Raw genomic sequence first — 18,648 nt, forward strand, 5'->3', positions numbered from 1 at the left:
GTCTGGAGGTTATAAGGTCTGGTCTTCATATCTAGTCAGTCTGTTCTGGAGGTTATAAGGTCTGGTCTGGAGGTTATAAGGTCTGGTCTGGAGGTTATAAGGTCTGGTCTTCATATCTAGCCAGTCTGTTCTGGAGGTTATAAGGTCTGGTCTGGAGGTTATAAGGTCTGGTCTGGAGGTTATAAGGTCTGGTCTGGAGGTTATAAGGTCTGGTCTTCATATCTAGTCAGTCTGTTCTGGAGGTTATAGCGGAAAGCAGTGTTGTTTTCGTCGACTAAAACTAAGACGAAAAATGTTAGTCGGCTACCTTTTTTCACGGACGAAAACTAAATGGAAACTACATGAAAACTAAGCTATGATGACTAAAACTATGACTAAATATATTGACGATTTTGTCGATAAACAAAAGTGGGACCAGTGGACAAGAAATCCAAGAGATCCAGTAAAAGTCATTTACACTTGGTTGCATGCTGAAAATAGCCGATCTACCAGCTCACAACGCGTCGCAGCGCGACGCGTTGTGAGCTGCGACGCGTTGTGAGCTTGTAGATCGGCTATTTTCAGCAAGTCAAAAATGGCAAGGCAAAATGGCCTAACACATTTTGTTCGACTAAAATAATCAACTGTAGATTTAGGTGACTAAAATGTGACTAAAACTAAATGAAAACTATTGAAGAGACTATAACTAAAACTAAATTTAAAATTAGCTGGCAAAAACAACACTTGCGGAAAGCGGAGATGACCCAGGAGATAAACACTAACAAGCTGAAGGAAACACTGGCTGGACCAGATAGAGAATTTGGCCGAAACAAACGAAAACAATCAAACAAAACAATAAAATATATCAGAATCAGAATAAATCTTATTGTCACATTGCAGGTTTACAGGTGTAATACAGTGGGTGAAATCTGTTTTTGTGAGAGCTGTGTCATTTACATAAAATCACACCTGTGTGAAGTGAGGGGCGCTAATATATTAAAGTCTAACTCATGTTGATTAGGTGATGTAATGGTGATGTAAAACAAACGGTGCCAACACAAACATTCAATTCTCTTTATTGTTAATGGCATTTAGTTTGTGTTAGGGGACAAGATGACGTAGAGTTTCCCTTCATTGTCAATGGCGTTTTTAAAACAAACATTAAACCTGTATCAAAAAGAGAAAGATCATAAAAAAACAATGTATCTGCAAATTTAGGGGGGGATATATATATTTTGACTGAGGAGCTCTAGCCCCTCCTATGTCCAGTTTTGAGTGTTTGTGAAACACAAACATTGAAGATGAAAGTGAGGACGCAGATTGTAATTGGTCGAAATGAGATGATGTATGATGATGTAAGACGATGTAAGAACGCCCCTCACTTAACACAGGTGTGATTTTTAATGTTTATTTAGAGCACTTTTCTTCTTTCTGTATCCCACGATTTTTTAACCCCTTTTGTCCACCCAGTGTCAATTATCTAATGTAATCCTGGGCTCTACACTTCGGACGTAGCGCGTGGAAGGAATACATTATTCCAACCAGTTCCCTCCCCCTCCATCAGGCGCCCCGGCTGGCCAGGGGGAGGCAGTATAGAGCACTCTTGACGTAAATCGTTTGCCAGCCAAGTCTTTTGAGGATTTTACAATGTTGGTTTAGAGCACTTCTAATGTTAAATCTTTTATCAGCTAAGTCTACAGACTTTAATGTTTGTTTAGGGCACTAAATGACGACGCAAGACGTCATGTGGCAGACGTGTCGCCCCTCACTTCACACAAGTGTGATTATTTTAGAAATAAAATCTGTGCTATAAGTTCCCCCCCCCCCCGAAGAAAGATAAACCTCAACACTATCATTACACCATATTAGGAGAGCGGCATCGGCTAACCTGATTGGCCAGCCCAACCCGGGAAGCTTCATGGATTGGCCGGGCTACGCAGAACATTCGTGCCGCTCTAACAGTATAAGCATCAGTGCAGCATCGACAGCTCCGTGTTCTTCTATGGAGCAGACAGAAGTGAGTTCAAGAAACGTTTCCCCCACTGTTTGTTTTACTGTCGTCTGAAATGCTACAGTGGACGCAACACGTGGACGGAGTTCCTCAGAATGACTACTGTGTCGCCGTCGCAACGAGCGAGCAGAAGCTCTACTCCTTTTCTGGGTACTACAAGAAGAAGAAGATGGATGTACACGTCTTCAACACGGTGTCTTTAGGCTGGGAGAAGTTGACACTCAGGTGTCCGTCCATGGTGATACGCTACGGCTACGGCTACACAGCTGTGCTGATAGGAGATACAGCCTATGTCTGTGGAACTGCGTGGAAAGGGTGGTACTACAATGTCCTTTACGCGTTTGACGTCGATGCCCACAGATGGTCCGAACCCAGGGTTTCCGGGACAGTTCCGGAGTACACGGACACGCGTCGCGGCCACTCGGCATGCGCCTTGCAGACGGTCATGTTTATCTACGGAGGATACAGCTACGTGACTGGATGGAGTGATGTCACACACAAGTTGGACACCAACACGATGGTCTGGACTTTGATCAACAACGGAGGAACTCCACCGCCTGGTTCACCAGGTCATTCTGCCACCATCATCGGGACAAAGATGTTTGTATTTGGGGGTGGGACTTCTTACCGTTACCACAACAGCATCAGTGTGTTCGACACTGAGAGCAACCTTTGGCTGGACACACCTTCTCCAAAGCTTCTTCCAGAAAAACGCAGTGGTCATTCAGCATTTAACTACAATGGAGAACTGTACATATTTGGTGGCTACAACGATAAGCAGACCTTCAATGATGTGTGGAAATTCAGTCCAGAGACCTTCTCCTGGAAGAATGTCAAGCCCAAGGGGAAAGGACCACGTCCAATGTCTAGCATGTGCTGTTGCATGATGGGAGATCGTATCATCCTCTTTGGAGGATACAAAGTAGACAATGTCTACAACATAGGATACAAAGTAGACAATGTCTACATCTTGAAACAACCCACTAATGAGATGTACATCTTAGACCTCAGTCCTAGTCTTAAGACGCTGTGTAAGCTAGTAGTTATTCAGTACAGTCTTTCACAGTCTGAACTCCCACACAACATCAGGTGGGAACTGGCAGCCAGAACAGCCAACAGATGACAATGGTAAAAACAAACCTTGGACAAATCTTGTCTATGAGGTTCTCTTGGCAATATCGGTACTAAAAGTCAAACTAAAAGTATTTCTCTTCCGGTGAAAAAAAAAAAACCCTTTCTGGCCAGAAAGTACTTTTTATACATGTGGTGCATGGGGGGCTCAGAGTGCGTCCACTAAGGAAATTAGGCTTTGTAATGACACAACCCGTCTTTGTAGTGGTGAGTAGCGAAAATGTTCTTTATATTTTCGCTACAGTGGAGAAGCTGGTCTGCAAGTATTTCAGGAAGCCAAGAGTCCCATAGCCTTAAAGCTGCTATAAGCAATTTATGTCAACATTTTAATGCTTTTTTTGTTGTTGCTTTTTTGGGGGTGTATTCAGACAGACAGCAATAAGTAAAACGCTCCAAAAAACGCGTGTCTGACACATCTAGGGGCCACAATCTGTGACACATCTAGGGGCCACAATCTGCATTCAAAGATGTTCCTAGCTTTGCCATTGGTTGAAAAAATAATCACACCCGTGTGAACTGAGTGGTGTAAGGTCTTATATAGCCTGATCAGCTGTGGTCTGACGTAATGTCTGACGTAATGAAATCACACCCGGGTGAACTGGGTGACCGTAGCAACCATGCTAATTTTTTGGTACGAACAGACAGACAGACAGACCGACACATAAACTAACAAAGCCAGTCGTAGGAGTGGTTTACACCACTCAAAAAACCCTGTCGAAATGACTAACCAATCAGGAAGTAGACAGGCAAATGGACCAATTGCAATAAAAGCTTGCTTATAGCAGCGTTCCTGAGAGCATTCCTAAAACCTGCACTTAACACGTGTGTGTGCGTGCGCGTGCGCGTGTGTGTGAGTGTGCGTGTGTGTGAGCGTGCGTGCGTGCGTGCGCACAACATTAGCTATGTATATATAGATTGTATTGTTTTTATACTGTGCTGAATAAATAAATACAAATACAGGTGAACCAGGAACATAGCATCATGCGCATAGCATCTGTCTAAATAACCTGCTATCTAAATATAAATCCATTAAAATCTGATGTCAAAATTCAAAAATGTCTTCTAATTCATGACAGTTTTGTTTCTGTGTCATTGGTGCTCAAACTATTTCATGTGAAAGACCCCAAAAATTACATGTACTTGGCTGCCGACCCCCATCTGAAAATATGCTGTTCCAGGGACCCCCTCAGAAGCAAAGATTTGAGTAAAAAAACGTTAGCTCCGAAATAATATAATATTCAAAGATTTGCGCAACATTCACCATTTTTCAAAAATAGCAGATCTACAAGCTCGTAGGGCGGCACTCGGTGCCCAGTTCCCTCCCCCTCCCTCCATCAGACGCCCCGGCTGGCCAGGGGGAGGCAGTATAGAGACCAGTTCCCTCCCCCTCCATCAGGCGCCCCGGCTGGCCAGGGGGAGGCAGTATAGAGACCAGTTCCCTCCCCCTCCATCAGGCGCCCCGGCTGGCCAGGGGGAGGCAGTATAGAGCACTCTTGACGTAAATCGTTTGCCAGCCAAGTCTTTTGAGGATATTACAATGTTGGTTTAGAGCACTTCTAATGTTAAATCTTTTATCAGCCAAGTCTACAGACTTTAATGTTTGTTTAGGACACTAAATGACGACGCAAGACGTCATGTGGCCGACGTGTCACCCCTCACTTCACACAAGTGTGATTATTTTCTAAATAAAATCTCTGCTATAAGTTTCCTCCCCCCCCCCCCCAAGAAAGATAAACCAACACTATCATTACACCATATTAGAAGAGCAGCATCGGCTAACCTGATTGGCCAGCCCAACCCGGGAAGCTTCATTGATTGGCCGGGCTACGCGGAACATTTGTGCCGCCATAACAGTATAAGCATCAGTGCAGCATCGACAGCTCCGTGTTCTTCTACGGAGCAGACAGAAGTGAGTCCAAGAAACGTTTCCCCCACTGTTTGTTTTACTGTCATCTGAAATGCTACATTGGACGCAACACGTGGACGGAGTTCCTCAGCATGACTACTGCGTCGCCGTCGCAACGAGCGAGCAGAAGCTCTACTCCTTTTCTGGGTACTACATGGAGAAGAAGATGGATGTCCACGTCTTCAACACGGTGTCTTTAGGCTGGGAGAAGTTGACACGGGGTCCGAACATGGTGATATGCCACGACGGCTACGGCTACACAGCTGTGCTGATAGGAAATACAGTCTACGTCTGGGGAACTGCGTGGAAATGGTGGTACTGCAATGTCCTTTACGCGTTTGACGTCGACGCCCACAGATGGTTCCAACCCAAGGTTTCCGGGACTGTTCCGGAGTACACGGACACACGTGGCCACTCGGTCTGCGCCTTGCAGACGGTCATGTTTATCTACAGAGGATACAGCGACGTGACTGGACGGAGTGATGTCACGCACAAGTTGGACACCAGCACGATGGTCTGGACTTTGATCAACACCGGAGGAACTCCACCGCCTGGTTCACCAGGTCATTCTGCCACCATCATCGGGACAAAGATGTTTGTATTTGGGGGTGGGGCTTCTTACGAAAACAGCATCAGTGTGTTCGACACGGAGAGCAACCTTTGGCTGGACACACCTTCTCCAAAGCTTCTTCCAGAAGGACGCTGTGATCATTCAGCATTTAACTACAATGGAGAACTGTACATATTTGGTGGCTACAGCCGCTACAACGATGATGATGTAATAGTGTGGAAATTCAGTCCAGAGACCTTCTCCTGGAAGAATGTCAAGCACAAGGGGAAAGGACCATGTCCAATGTCTAGCATGTGCTGTTGCATGATGGGAGATCGTATCATCCTCTTTGGAGGATACAAAGTAGACAAATACAACAACAGTAGAATACAACAACAATACATACAACCCACTAATGAGCTGTACATCTTAGACCTCAGTCCTAGTCTTAAGACGCTGTGCAAGCTAGTAGTTATTCAGTACAGTCTTTCACAGTCTGAACTCCCACACAACATCAGGTGGGAACTGGCAGCCAGAACAGCCAACAGATGACAATGGTAAAAACAAACAAGGACAAATCTTGTCTATGAGGTTCTCTTGGCAATATCGGTACTAAAAGTAAAACTAAAAGTATTTTTCTTCCGGTGAAAAAAAAGAATCCCTTTCTGGCCAGAAAGTACTTTTTATACGTGTGCTGGGGGGCTCAGAGTGCGTCCGCTATTAAAGTAGTCTTTGTAATGACACAACCCGTCTTTGTACTGGTGAGTAGCGAAAATGTTCTTTATATTTTCGCTACAGTGGAGAAGCTGGTCTGCAAGCATTTCAGGAAGCCAAGAGTCCCATAGACTTATATACTGTGTGGAGTCTCACTGGGGGACCGCCAGCCAGGTAAGAGCCACCGCAACAGAGAGAGACAGACAGAGAGAGACAGAGGGAGACAGACAGAAGGAGACAGAGGGAGACAGAGGGAGACAGACAGAGAGCGGCGGACGCGGTTACTGACGCTCGTTATGTCCCCAATCACGTCTTACGCCACCCCGACCTGTCACCGATGAGAGGCGGGCCAGGAAACCTTCAAATATGAGCGCCGCTCTCTCACTCCTGTTCTGTCCTCTCATCAAGCGGGTGAGAACCCGAACATTCCTCTTCACATTCCTGTCTAATACTAGCCTGACAAGTAACGCTCTCTCTCATCCACAACAGGCATATGTACGGGACCTCTCATAAAGAGCGCCTCTCTAAGGCGCTGCGCTAGGAGCACAAACATATAAGGAAGTAAGGAGGAACACAGCCCACCGGCAACCAGCCAAGGAAAGGAGGAGACAAAGGAGGCCACTCACTCACCTGCCTCCGACTGGAGCGAAACGTGACTATTAGCCCCTAGAGCACCCCCCCTCCCCGAGTGGAGGTTTTCCGTTACTTTTTCTGAACTGTGAATAATCACACCGCCGAAGCGGTTTATATCAAGCTCACCCTGTTGAGACAGTCCCCCTACCCCGGACCCTGTTGAGACGGTCCCCCTACCCCTGACCCTGTTGAGACGGTCCCCCTACCCCGGACCCTGTTGAGACGGTCCCCCTACCCCGGACCCTGTTGAGACGGTCCCCCTACCCCGGACCCTGTTGAGACGGTCCCCCTACCCCGGACCCTGTTGAGACGGTCCCCCTACCCCGGACCCTGTTGAGACGGCCCCCCTACCCCGGACCCTGTTGAGACGGTCCCCCTACCCCGGACCCTGTTGAGACGGTCCCCCTACCCCGGACCCTGTTGAGACGGTCCCCCTACCCCGGACCCTGTTGAGACGGTCCCCCCTACCCCGGACCCTGTTGAGACGGTCCCCCTACCCCGGACCCTGTTGAGACGGTCCCCCTACCCCGGACCCTGTTGAGACGGTCCCCCTACCCCGGACCCTGTTGAGACGGTCCCCCTACCCCGGACCCTGTTGAGACGGTCCCCCTACCCCGGACCCTGTTGAGACGGTCCCCCTACCCCGGACCCTGTTGAGACGGTCCCCCTACCCCGGACCCTGTTGAGACGGTCCCCCTACCCCGGACCCTGTTGAGGAGACGGTCCCCCTACCCCGGACCCGCCGAGGGAGAAGGAAAGAGGACCTAAGACTGTTTGAGTTATTATTGAAACGTGACCTGTAGTGACCGTTTGTCTCCGTTATCCTTGAAAGCTGTTGAAGTGAACCAATAAAACCTTTAGGCCTGGAGCCAACTTACACCCGCTCTCTTGTGTCTTGGTTTGGGACAGATGCTACAACTGCTATAAGCAATAATATGTTAACATTTTAATGCTTTTTTTTTTGCTTTTTTTTTGCGTAAAACGCTCCCAAAAACATGTGTCTGTGACACATCTAGGGGCCACAATCTGCATTCAAAGATGTTCCTAGCTTTGCCATTGGTTGAAAAAGAAACCGGGTCGAAATGACTAACCAATCAGGAAGTAGCGTTCCTGACAGCAGAGAGCATTCCTAAAACAAAAAGTGTGTGTGTGTGTGTGTGTGTGTGTGTGTGTGTGTGTGTGTGTGTGTGTGTGTGTGTGTGTGTGTGTGTGTGTGTGTGTGTGTGTGTGTGCATGGCTGCAGGTGTTGCGTGTCCACAATAGCCGTCAACATGCTGACAAAACAACATTCCATTTAGCAAACAATCACTGCTCCTTCTGGAAAATACATCATTGTGTGCGTGCGTGCGTGCGTGCGTGCGTGCGTGCGTGCGTGCGTGCGTGCGTGCGTGCGTCAGTCCAATGTCCGTGTGTGTTTGAGTAATCAAACTAATACTTAATCGCAGTCTAAAGTAGCACAAAACATACATGAAATGAATGGTGCATGCGTGTGTGTGCGTGTGCGTGTGCGTGTGCGCGTGTGTGTGTGTGTGTGCGCGCGCGTGCGTCCGTGCGTCCGTGCGTGTACAAGTTAAAGCAAAGCTACTATGTTTACCCAGGGTAACTGGACTAAGCATCAGATACTTGTTTCCAGCCAGGCCCTGCTCATAGAACATTTCATGGTAGTGGTTCAATGCCTTGCTCAAGGGCATGTGCATGTGAGCTTTACCACAGTGGTTCGGATAAGAGAAGATCTTTATGGCTCTAGCAGTGATTTTCAAACCCGTTTAATTTCAAGGACCCCCCAGTTTGACATGCATTAATTAGTCTACGGACAGACCCCCATTTAATGACCCCTGGAACTCCCTCAAGGACCACTTTGGGAACCGCTGCTTCACTATGCAATACCGAAATATCCCCGGCACGTACAGAATGACAGAATGTGAGAAATATAGACATTGTGAGGAATGTCTTCCAGCATGGTCTATACCCTCACAAGAGAAATTAAATGGACATTTAAAAATGAAATATGATTTGGCGATTTGGGATTTAAAATTGCAAGCACACGTCCTCAAGTATGGTAATACACGAGCGGTCGCACGTGACGTGTGTGCGCGTGCGTGTGCGTGCGCGCGTGTGTGTGTTTGTGTGTGTGTGTGTCTCCTTGGTGGGCCAGATGCATCCTGTTCTTTTTTTTTCTTTTCTGTGGCATAATAATAATGAATGTTTGGTTAAATAGTGTCCTAAAATTGTGTACTACATACCGGTAGTTCAAAAATAAATGTGTCTTCAAGCTACTTCAAGTTCATCCAAACGTTTTGATAAATGATAAATGAATAAAATGATAAAATATGCACTTTTGAATATCGTACCCCAGTGGTTCCCAAAGTGGGGTCCGCAGAATAGCCACAGGGGGTTTTAATTTTTAATTATTCAATTTATTGAATTGAAATATTATTTAAATTAAATAAATATTAAATAAATTACATTTTTAAAATTTAAAATTAATAATTAATAATCCGTGAATTAACCCTTTTTTTATGTTTTTTTTTTTTTTTGCCAGTGAATTATGGTACGTGTGATATGTGAGCCATAATCATAATCACAGTAATCCTTAATCATATTCCATCATTCAAGGGCCTTTGGATAGAGTGCTGCAGAGGCTGAGGGCTCCATTTTCGTCACCGCTAAACCCCTTACCCCTAAACTTCTTTTGCCTTTTTTTCTACTAATTTGAAAAACATTTTTGAATAGTTCAACTAGCGAATCTACATTGACACGTTGTGAGCTTGTAGACTGGCAATTGCAACTATTCAAAAATGTTTTGCAAAATAATAAAAAAAAAGGAAAAGAGTTTAGGGATAAGGGGTTTAGCGGTGACGGAAATGGAGCCCCAAGTGTCTGTGACCAGCTGATGGTCGTTGACGCTTCATTGATGCATCAAGGAAGGTAATAGAGCGTCGCAGTCCCGCCCCCTACCATGGACCAGGAAATAAAACCCAATGCATTTTTCCCATAGACATTTCAGAAAGTATTTATTTAAAGACGGTTACGCCGCGGACAAAGCCAACTCGAGTCGTGACAACTCATGACAACACAAACAATATTTTGGACCAAACAAATAATTACAAAGAAGAAAAACAACAAAAAAAGTGTTTGCCGTTTTTTTCTTCTTTCTAATTATTTGTTCGGCCCAAAAAATTGTGTTTGTTGTCATGATTTGTCACGACTCGAGTTGGCTTTGTCCGCGGCGTAACCGTCTTTAAATAAATACTTTCTGAAATGTCTAGGAGGAAAATTAACGGAGAATCATTTCCTGGTTCATGGTAGGGGGCGGGACTGTGACGCTCTATTATGTTCACCCAGTGTCAATTATCTAATGTAATCCTGGGCTCTACACTCCCTCCGCCAACCTGGGGAGAGCAACGGACTGACCTCATGCTTCCTTCAATGCATGAGGAGTCCCCTGGAGTCTTTTCACCAGGGGAGAGTTTCCCCGGGTCGGACGTATAGCACGTGGAAGGAACAACCACTCCCTTTCCCCTCCATCAGGCACCCCCTCCCCCGGCAGGCCTGGGGGAGGCAGTTTAGAGACCAGGATTACTGCATGTTTTTTGTGAGGGTACCTATACCTACCCTAGGGGAGAACACGGCCCCAGCAGCACCAACAGCGTCCTGAGTGGGAATCGAACCCAGGACCTTCTAGCTGTGAGGCGACAGCACTACTGACTGTGCCACCGTGCCGCCACAAATCAAGTAATTTTGAGGCAGAACGAAGATTTCAGTGACCAGTGATGTAAATAGGTTTTGAGTGAGTCCCGGAATGCAGGGATGGTCTTTTAGAATGAGTCCCAGGGACATTTTATGAGTCCCACTTCAACGTTAGGAGTCATATTTTGCCATTATTACAAATTGCAGCATTTAACTCCCATTTCATTTTATATGGTTATAATGTGGTTATATTCATGTAGAAAACAGAATAAATGATTATTATAACTAAAGCTAGCAAAATAAACTATAATAAAAAACAGTACAGTAGTACAGTAGTGCATCCCGTGGATGCAGAGGTTGTTGTTTTATTAACTATAAACTGCGTTTTGGGATGCAAAATGCACCCTATTTTAATCTCTGAGTGACCAAGTAGGAGCTGCAGGAAAACTTCATTATGGCCTTTGAGCCACTGGTAAATTGGGACTTTCCAGAGTAGATCAAGTACGATATACACAATGGTGGGGGGTCAAATGGGGGTCCTTGGGTCTCTAATGTATGTCACGGTGCACAGGGGGAAGATCCTTGAGATTAAAAAGGTTCACCGACGGCCCAAACCTGACGTAAGAGGAGCGACACAGATGGTCCAACATGAAGGAAGATGAGTGACACAGATGTCAGATGTTTAGTGGAGGGTTAAGCCATTTAGACCGGAGGACGATTCTACAAAATAATGTCTTCTAAATCATGACAGTTTTCTGAAAAACCCCATGTTTCGTTCTCAAACATTTTCATGTCAAGGACCCCCAAAAATCTATGTATTTGGCCGCCGACCCCCATCTGAAAATATGTTGTTCCAGGGACCCCTCTAGAAGCTCATAGCGCGGCACTCGGTGGCGCGCTACGAGCTTGTAGATCTGCTATTTTTCAACAGCTAAAAGTACAACATGATGCTTGAAACACCAAAAGGGGTTCCCAACTTCCCGCCCAGAATGGGTTAAGATGAAGTGTGAGGATGTCCTGTTTCTTATCACTTCCCTTTGAGTCCATTGTCTTGCAGGCCACCGGGAATGTGCGGGGGTCCCCCCCCCCCCCTCCCTCCTTTCCACATTAATTATCAGTTTTTATTGTCCGTCACATGCTGTCAGTCGACAAAGTGCTCAGCGTATATAGATTCTCCTGGTCAAATATTAAATGGTAAATGGTGCATTTATATAGCGCCTTTATCCAAGGCGCTTTACATAGATTGTGCATTACATTCACCCATTCACACACACATTCATACACCGATAGCAGCGGAAACCATGCAAGGTACCAACCAGCATATCGGGAGCAATTTGGGGTTCAGTGTCTTGCCCAAGGACACTTCGACATGTAGCCAGGAGGAGCCGGGATTCGAACCGCCGACCCATGGATCATTGGACGACCTCCTCTACCTCTTGAGCCACAGTCGCCCGTAAATATTACTTATACTTACTGGGTTTTTTGATTGATTGAATACTTTATTAGTGAGAACAGCAACGAGGTACAGTCCGACATTAAAGGGCCACTTCACACCATTTGCCACCCAGAGCTTATTTTAATGATTAGGACACACTAAACAAGTTCAGGCCATGTTCATGACCAAAAACCTGTCATGAAAAAAGTGTTCTCACGTCCTTCCTGGACTACAACGCCATGACATGAGTCATGGGTGGCAAACTCGCACCAGCTTGGTACAGGTGGTGAACAAACACCGTTTCTGTGTTTGTTCACAGAAACAGTGAACAAACAGTGGTGGAAAGTAACTAAGTACTTTTACTTAGGTACTTTTTGAGGTATTTGTACTTTACTTGAGTATTTCCAATTACCAATACTTTTACTTCTACTCCACTACATCTCAGAGCCAACATTTGTACTTTTACTTCTCTACAATTATTTGAAAACTTTAGTTACTAGTTACTTTGGAGATTTTAATTTTGATTAGAAAACATACATTAACCACTTCAACCCTATAAATTTCAGCCATTTGAAAATAGCCGATCTACAAGCTCACAATGCGTCGCGTTGCGACGCATTGTGAGCTTGTAGATCTGCTATTTTCAATAGATTTTGTACACATTTTTAACTTGTGAAATGGCACATTCTGCACAATAAGTACTTTTACTTTTAATACTTTAAGTACATTTTGATGCCGATACTTTTGTACTTTTATTCAAGTACATTTTCAATTCCGTACTTCCGTACTTGTAACGAAGTAGTTCTAAATTGCAGTATTGGTACTTTTACTTAAAGGACAACTTTAGTTTTTTTCAACCAAGGTTCATGTTTTAGGATGTTATTAGAGAAAGTAAAAGATGAGTGTTATTTTTTTTTCATTTGCTGCTTTTTTCGTTTTAGGGATTTTAGCTGTTTTTGAGCATGGGGCTAAATATGTATTTGTTTACAAAATATTATGGCGATTTATTTTTTTATTATTTACTATAGTCCTAATAAACCCCAGGAAATTACATCTGGCCACAAAAGAATCCCAGGATCTACTGAATGTGAAGGTAGCCTACTGGGGGGAAGCCACATTGTGTGTCATAGGCTCAATATCAGTTTGACACATTCAGTAGATCTCGTGATCTTTTGTGGCCAGATGAAATTTCCTGGGGTTTATTAGGACTATAGTAAATAATTAAAAAATAAATCGCTAAAAAATGTTGTAAAAAAATACATATTTAGCCCCATGCTCGAATGCCCCCGCCCCCTGTCAAAAACAGCTAAAATCCCTAAAACGAAAGAAAGCAGCAAATGAAAAGAAAATAAGACTCATATTTTAGTTTCTCTAATAACATCCTAAAACATGAACCTTGGTTGAAAAAAAACTAAAGTTGTCCTTTAAGTAAAACAATTGAGTACTTTTTCCACCACCGTAATTATACAGTTTTGAGGTGCTTATCGTATTGGTCTTTCAATACTTTATGCTACTGTTCCACTGTATCTCAGAGGCAAATATACTTTTTTTTTAAAAACTCCACTACAATCTGAAAACCTCCGGTTTAAAACTTACTTTGTAGATTTCGGTTATTATTACAAAACATACAGTAACCAATGAAAGCCTATTTTGTACTTGGGTACATTGTTGTGAGCTTATTGTAGTTCTACTTATTTTCTAAAAAGATTTTGACAAATTTCGAAAACCCAAAAGCTGCAAAAAAATATAAAATTGTCGTTTCGTGTCACGAACGATTAAAATAATTTATGGAGAGGCTTCTTCCACCACTGTTTAAAGGGGTTAGTTGGCCATGCATCTTGATGCTGTGTGTGTGTGTGTGTGTGTGTGTGTGTGTGTGTGTGTGCACTATGATGGGAACAAACAAACATTTCTCTCCCATCTCTGCCATCAGCTCGTTTCCTGTGCCAAGCAACACCGTTTCCTGTCTCTCTCCACAAAGCACGCAGTGATAACAAAAGTGGACCAGCGCAAGCGCACGCACACACACACACACACACACACACACACACACACACACACACACACACACACACACACACACACACACACACACACACACACACACACACACACACACACACACACACACACACACACACACACACACACACACACACACACACACACACACACACTATGTTTTCACTATGTGACACACAGCAGTGTTCGACTAAATTTCGCCAAAACTAGACTAAAATGCTAGGAAGGGGAAGAGATCCAGTATAAGTCATTGTACACTTGGTTGCATGCTGAAAATAGCAGATCTACAAGCTCACAACAGGTCGCAGAGCTTGTAGATCGGCCAAGGCCCCATCGGCCCAATGGAAATAAGAACAAACCAAGTGAAGAGCCAAAGTCAACATTACGTTTGGTAAGTAATTAAATGTCTGAAAATACCCAATGTGTAAAAGAAATGACATTCATTCACACAACACTGATCATAGTGCTGTCAAACAAGTCTATGATATGAAGCTACTGTATCCATGAAATATATGGAAAAGCTTCATCTGCAATGCAATTGTTTACAATTGTTTACAATGTGTGCGTGCGTGCGTGCGTGCGTGCATGCGTGCGTGCGTGCCCTGAGAAACATTGAAGGCCACTGGCCTTGAGTCATGGGAAATGTTGGAGGCGGGCGGGTTTAACTGTTCAATTAAAAAAAAAAAAAAATCTGAAATGTAACCATTATTCATTGTTTATGAGAGTGAGAGTGAATAACTGCATATTAATTTTATATTTTCTTTTTTCCTTCCACATTATGTGAATTTCCAGCATTTCAAATGTTGCCCTATAACTAAAAATACATCGCATGGATGCACCTGGGACGTATCCATTCCTCAGTGATGTATCCTGAGGTCAACGGGGTTTCGGGTCTACCAACATCATACCCCTCACTCAGGCGACCCAGCCGGGGTTGATCAAATCCCGTTTTACGTCCCAGTAGCTACCCTCGATCAGTCCATCAGGGAATGAGCAAGGCCACACAATCCGTTGCTCCGGAAACTACTCTGCCGGGACTGGGAGAACCAGATTCTGGCGCGTGGAAGGACTATAGGCTCTGTGGGTTGACTGACTCCTGTCCGGGCCCCTCCAACGTCTCACCAGGTCCACTCCTGCTCTCACCAGGCCCAGGACCTGTGCGTTGCACCAGACTCCCAGAACCAGGCACTTCATTCAGGAGTGATGGATTATATAAATGGCCCTCCTAAAGGCCTCACCGAGGGTTTGTTGGGCTTCCTCCTCACGGAGGACGCAGGCTGGGGCGCTAACCCATACTGCTGACCTCCTCACGGAGGACACAGGCTGGGGCGCTAACCCATACTGCTCCCCTCCTCACGGAGGACACAGGCTGGGGCGCTAACCCATACTGCTGACCTCCTCACGGAGGACACAGGCTGGGGCGCTAACCCATACTGCTCACCCTGGAGGACACAGGCTGGGGCGCTAACCCATACTGCTCACCTCCTCACGGAGGACACAGGCTGGGGCGCTAACCCATACTGCTCACCCTGGAGGACACAGGCTGGGGCGCTGACCCATACTGCTCCCCTCCTCATGGAGGACACAGGCTGGGGCGCTAACCCATACTGCTCCCCTCCTCATGGAGGACACAGGCTGGGGCGCTAACCCATACTGCTCACCCTGGAGGACGCAGGCTGGGGCGCTAACCCATACTGCTCACCTTTAATGTCAAAAGGAAGGGCCTTTATTTCTTTTGTATTTTTTTCCCAAGGCAGACAGTATATGAGCAGCTTCCTGAGTGAGTCCGTTTCCTCTGCTTAAGTCATTCTGGGCGGGAACCCCTGTTGGTGTTTTAAAGCATTATGTTATGCTTTAGCTGTTGAAAAATAGCAGATCTACAAGCTCATAGCGCGGCACTTGGTGCCGCGCTATGAGCTTGTAGGTCTGCTATTTTTGAAAAATCCTGAAAATGTGCCTGAAATCTTTGAATATATATTCTTTCAGAGTTGGTTTTTAACTCAAATCTTTGTTCTGAGGGGGTCCCTGGAACAACACATTTTCAGATGGGGGGTCGGCGGCCAATTACATATAATTCTAAGGGTCCTTGACATTAAATAGTTTGAGAACCACTGACATAGAAACATGGGTTTTTCAGAAAACTGTGAAGACATTTTTTAAATTTCGACGTCAGGCCTAATTGGCTTAAGTCATACCGAGGAAGGAAACGCACTGACATTTCTTCTCAGTGATTTACAGGCAGCCCAACTGGCAACGAAGAAACAATACCACAATATATCCCTGTTGCCGGGCAGAAAACTCTTATCTCCATCATTTCACTTTTTGCGTTTTTTTTTGTGTTTTGTTTTAAATCAATTAAAACTTATCATACTATAGCACAGGGGTTCTCAACCCGTGGGTCACGAGACATGGCCAAAGCATTTCCGGTTGAGAACCCTTTTGCCCTGGGGGGGGGGGGGGGGGGGGGGGGGGGGGGGGGGGGTTTCGAATACAATATGACTTTTTGTATTCTTTCTGTATATCAGCAAAATGTAGATTTATATGTTTGAGGGAAATTATTAAGATTCTCAGATAAAATAAAATGCTTACATTTAGATTCATCTAAACGCACATTAATTTTGTTCCCCCTGTTTTCAGTGCTTCTGTAGGTTGATCGACCAAGATGTGTCTGCTTTACTTTACTATTCATCATTGTGATTCTAACTCATTTTGGGCGGGGAACCCCTTTTGGTGTTAGCATTATGTTATGCTTTAGCTATTGAAAAAATCTACAAGCTCATAGCGCGCCACGAGCTTGTAGGTCTGCTATTTTTGAAAATCACACCTGTGTGAACTGAGTGGTGCAACTCCCCCCCTTCCACCCACCCCCCCCCCCTCTCTCTCATTAGCAGGCAACAGTGCAGCACTATCTCCCTCTCTCTGTTTTTGGCACGACAGCGCCCCTACTGGTACTCATGAGTCACACATGAGTCACACACAAACAAACACGTCACAGACACGGACATTGCGGTTCCTTGGAGTGGTAACGACTGACAAAGAAACATAGCTTTTTCAGAAAACTGTCAGGATGTAGAAGACATTCTTAGAATCTGATCTCAGGTCAAAATGGGCTAATGTGTCACCCAATAAGAGTGTAGTCTCTCCAGACTCAAAGGAAAAGAAAGAGGGCGCTGTTTTCACTCTGGTTTGCAGATGGTTTCCCAGATTGCCCCAAGAGAGGCTATAGCTTTGAAAGACCTTTCTAATGACTCATTTATAATATTGTTCTACAAGACAGAGAGAGTCATACATTGTGGAAATAAACAGACAATTGAGCAAAACATTCTGGAGTATTATATGATGTTTAACTTGTGATCCTACCGTTTGATTTTCTAATGAAATTAAACCATTCTGGGCGGGGAAACCCTTTTTATGTTTTAAGCATTATGTTATACTTTAGCTATTGAAAAATAGCAGATCTACAAGCTCATAGCGCGGCACAGAGTGCCGCGCTACGAGCTTGTAGGTCTGCTATTTTTGAAAAATCGTGAAAATGTGGCGCAAATCTTTGAATTTTAACTCAAATCTTTGCTTCTGGGGGGTCCCTGGAACAACATATTTTCAGATGGTGGTCGGTGGCCAATTACATATAGTTTCTGGGGTCCTTGACATGAACTATTGAGCACCACTGATATAATGTAGAAACATAGGTATTTCAGAAAACTGTCTATAAGACTGATCTAGAAGACATTTTCTAAATTTCGACGTCAGGCCTAACTGGGTTAAGAGTAGGCCTACAGTATACATACATAAAGCCTTGTCTGACCAATATCCAAAAAGAACACCCAGTATTCTGTATACCTTATACCTAAAAATACACAAGAGTTGTGAACCTCTAGTCCCAGGGCGCCCCATAGTGGCGGTGGTGGGTACTGGCTCTTTGACCGAACCAATTTCACACTTATATATGATTTGCAGTGACTAGTTTGCCTTCCTATCTAAAAGACACCATCTGAATTTTTAAATAAGTCCATTGGAGATATTTCAGATTTTACCAGCCTATACACCTCATAAAGGTTTAGAATGGGTATATGGCATGGCCATTCAGTGTTGTTTTTGTCAGTAAATTTAGATTTTAGTCATAGTCTTTTGAATAATTTTCATTTAGTTTTAGTCACATTTTAGTCAACAAAATGTCTATACGATTTTAGTCGACTAAATCTACAGTTGATTTAGTCGTGTGTTTTGACAGGCCTTGATGTCGTTGTAATGGCAGATTTTACACTTTGTTTGCATGCTGAAAATAGCAGATCTACAAGCTCACAACGTTGTGAGCTTGTAGATCTGCTATTTTCAGCATGCAAACAAGCATACAACTGGATCTCTTGTTCACTACTATCCCTTCCTAACATTTTACTAGTCTAGTGTTTATTTGTTGACGAAATTGTCAATATATTTAGTCTTAGTTTTAGTCATCATAGATTCGTTTTTATTTTGTTCTAGTCAGTGAAAAAAGGTAGACGAAGAAAAAAAATTCGTCTTAGTTTTAGTCAACGAAAACAACACTGTGGCCATTGGTCATGTAGCCTATACTTCAG

At 44.4% G+C, this 18,648-nt stretch overlaps 2 protein-coding genes across 3 annotated transcripts in view; one reads left to right on the forward strand and one right to left on the reverse strand.

Annotated features, from left to right (window-relative positions):
* cldn5b (claudin 5b) overlaps nucleotides 1–18,648 on the reverse strand; it is a 46,055-nt gene that overhangs the window by 25,547 nt on the left and 1,860 nt on the right. The gene's annotated exons all lie outside the window — the stretch shown is intronic.
* LOC306940300 (kelch domain-containing protein 3-like) lies at nucleotides 5,080–7,692 on the forward strand (the record flags this gene model as incomplete). Its single annotated transcript, XM_079525321.1, has 2 exons — nucleotides 5,080–5,875; nucleotides 7,583–7,692. 2 exons carry the CDS (start codon nucleotides 5,080–5,082, stop codon nucleotides 7,690–7,692), a joined length of 906 nt encoding a protein of 301 aa, XP_079381447.1.

This window comes from Electrona antarctica, assembly GCF_951216825.1.
Source record: "Electrona antarctica genome assembly, chromosome: 16".
NCBI lineage: Eukaryota > Metazoa > Chordata > Actinopteri > Myctophiformes > Myctophidae > Electrona > Electrona antarctica.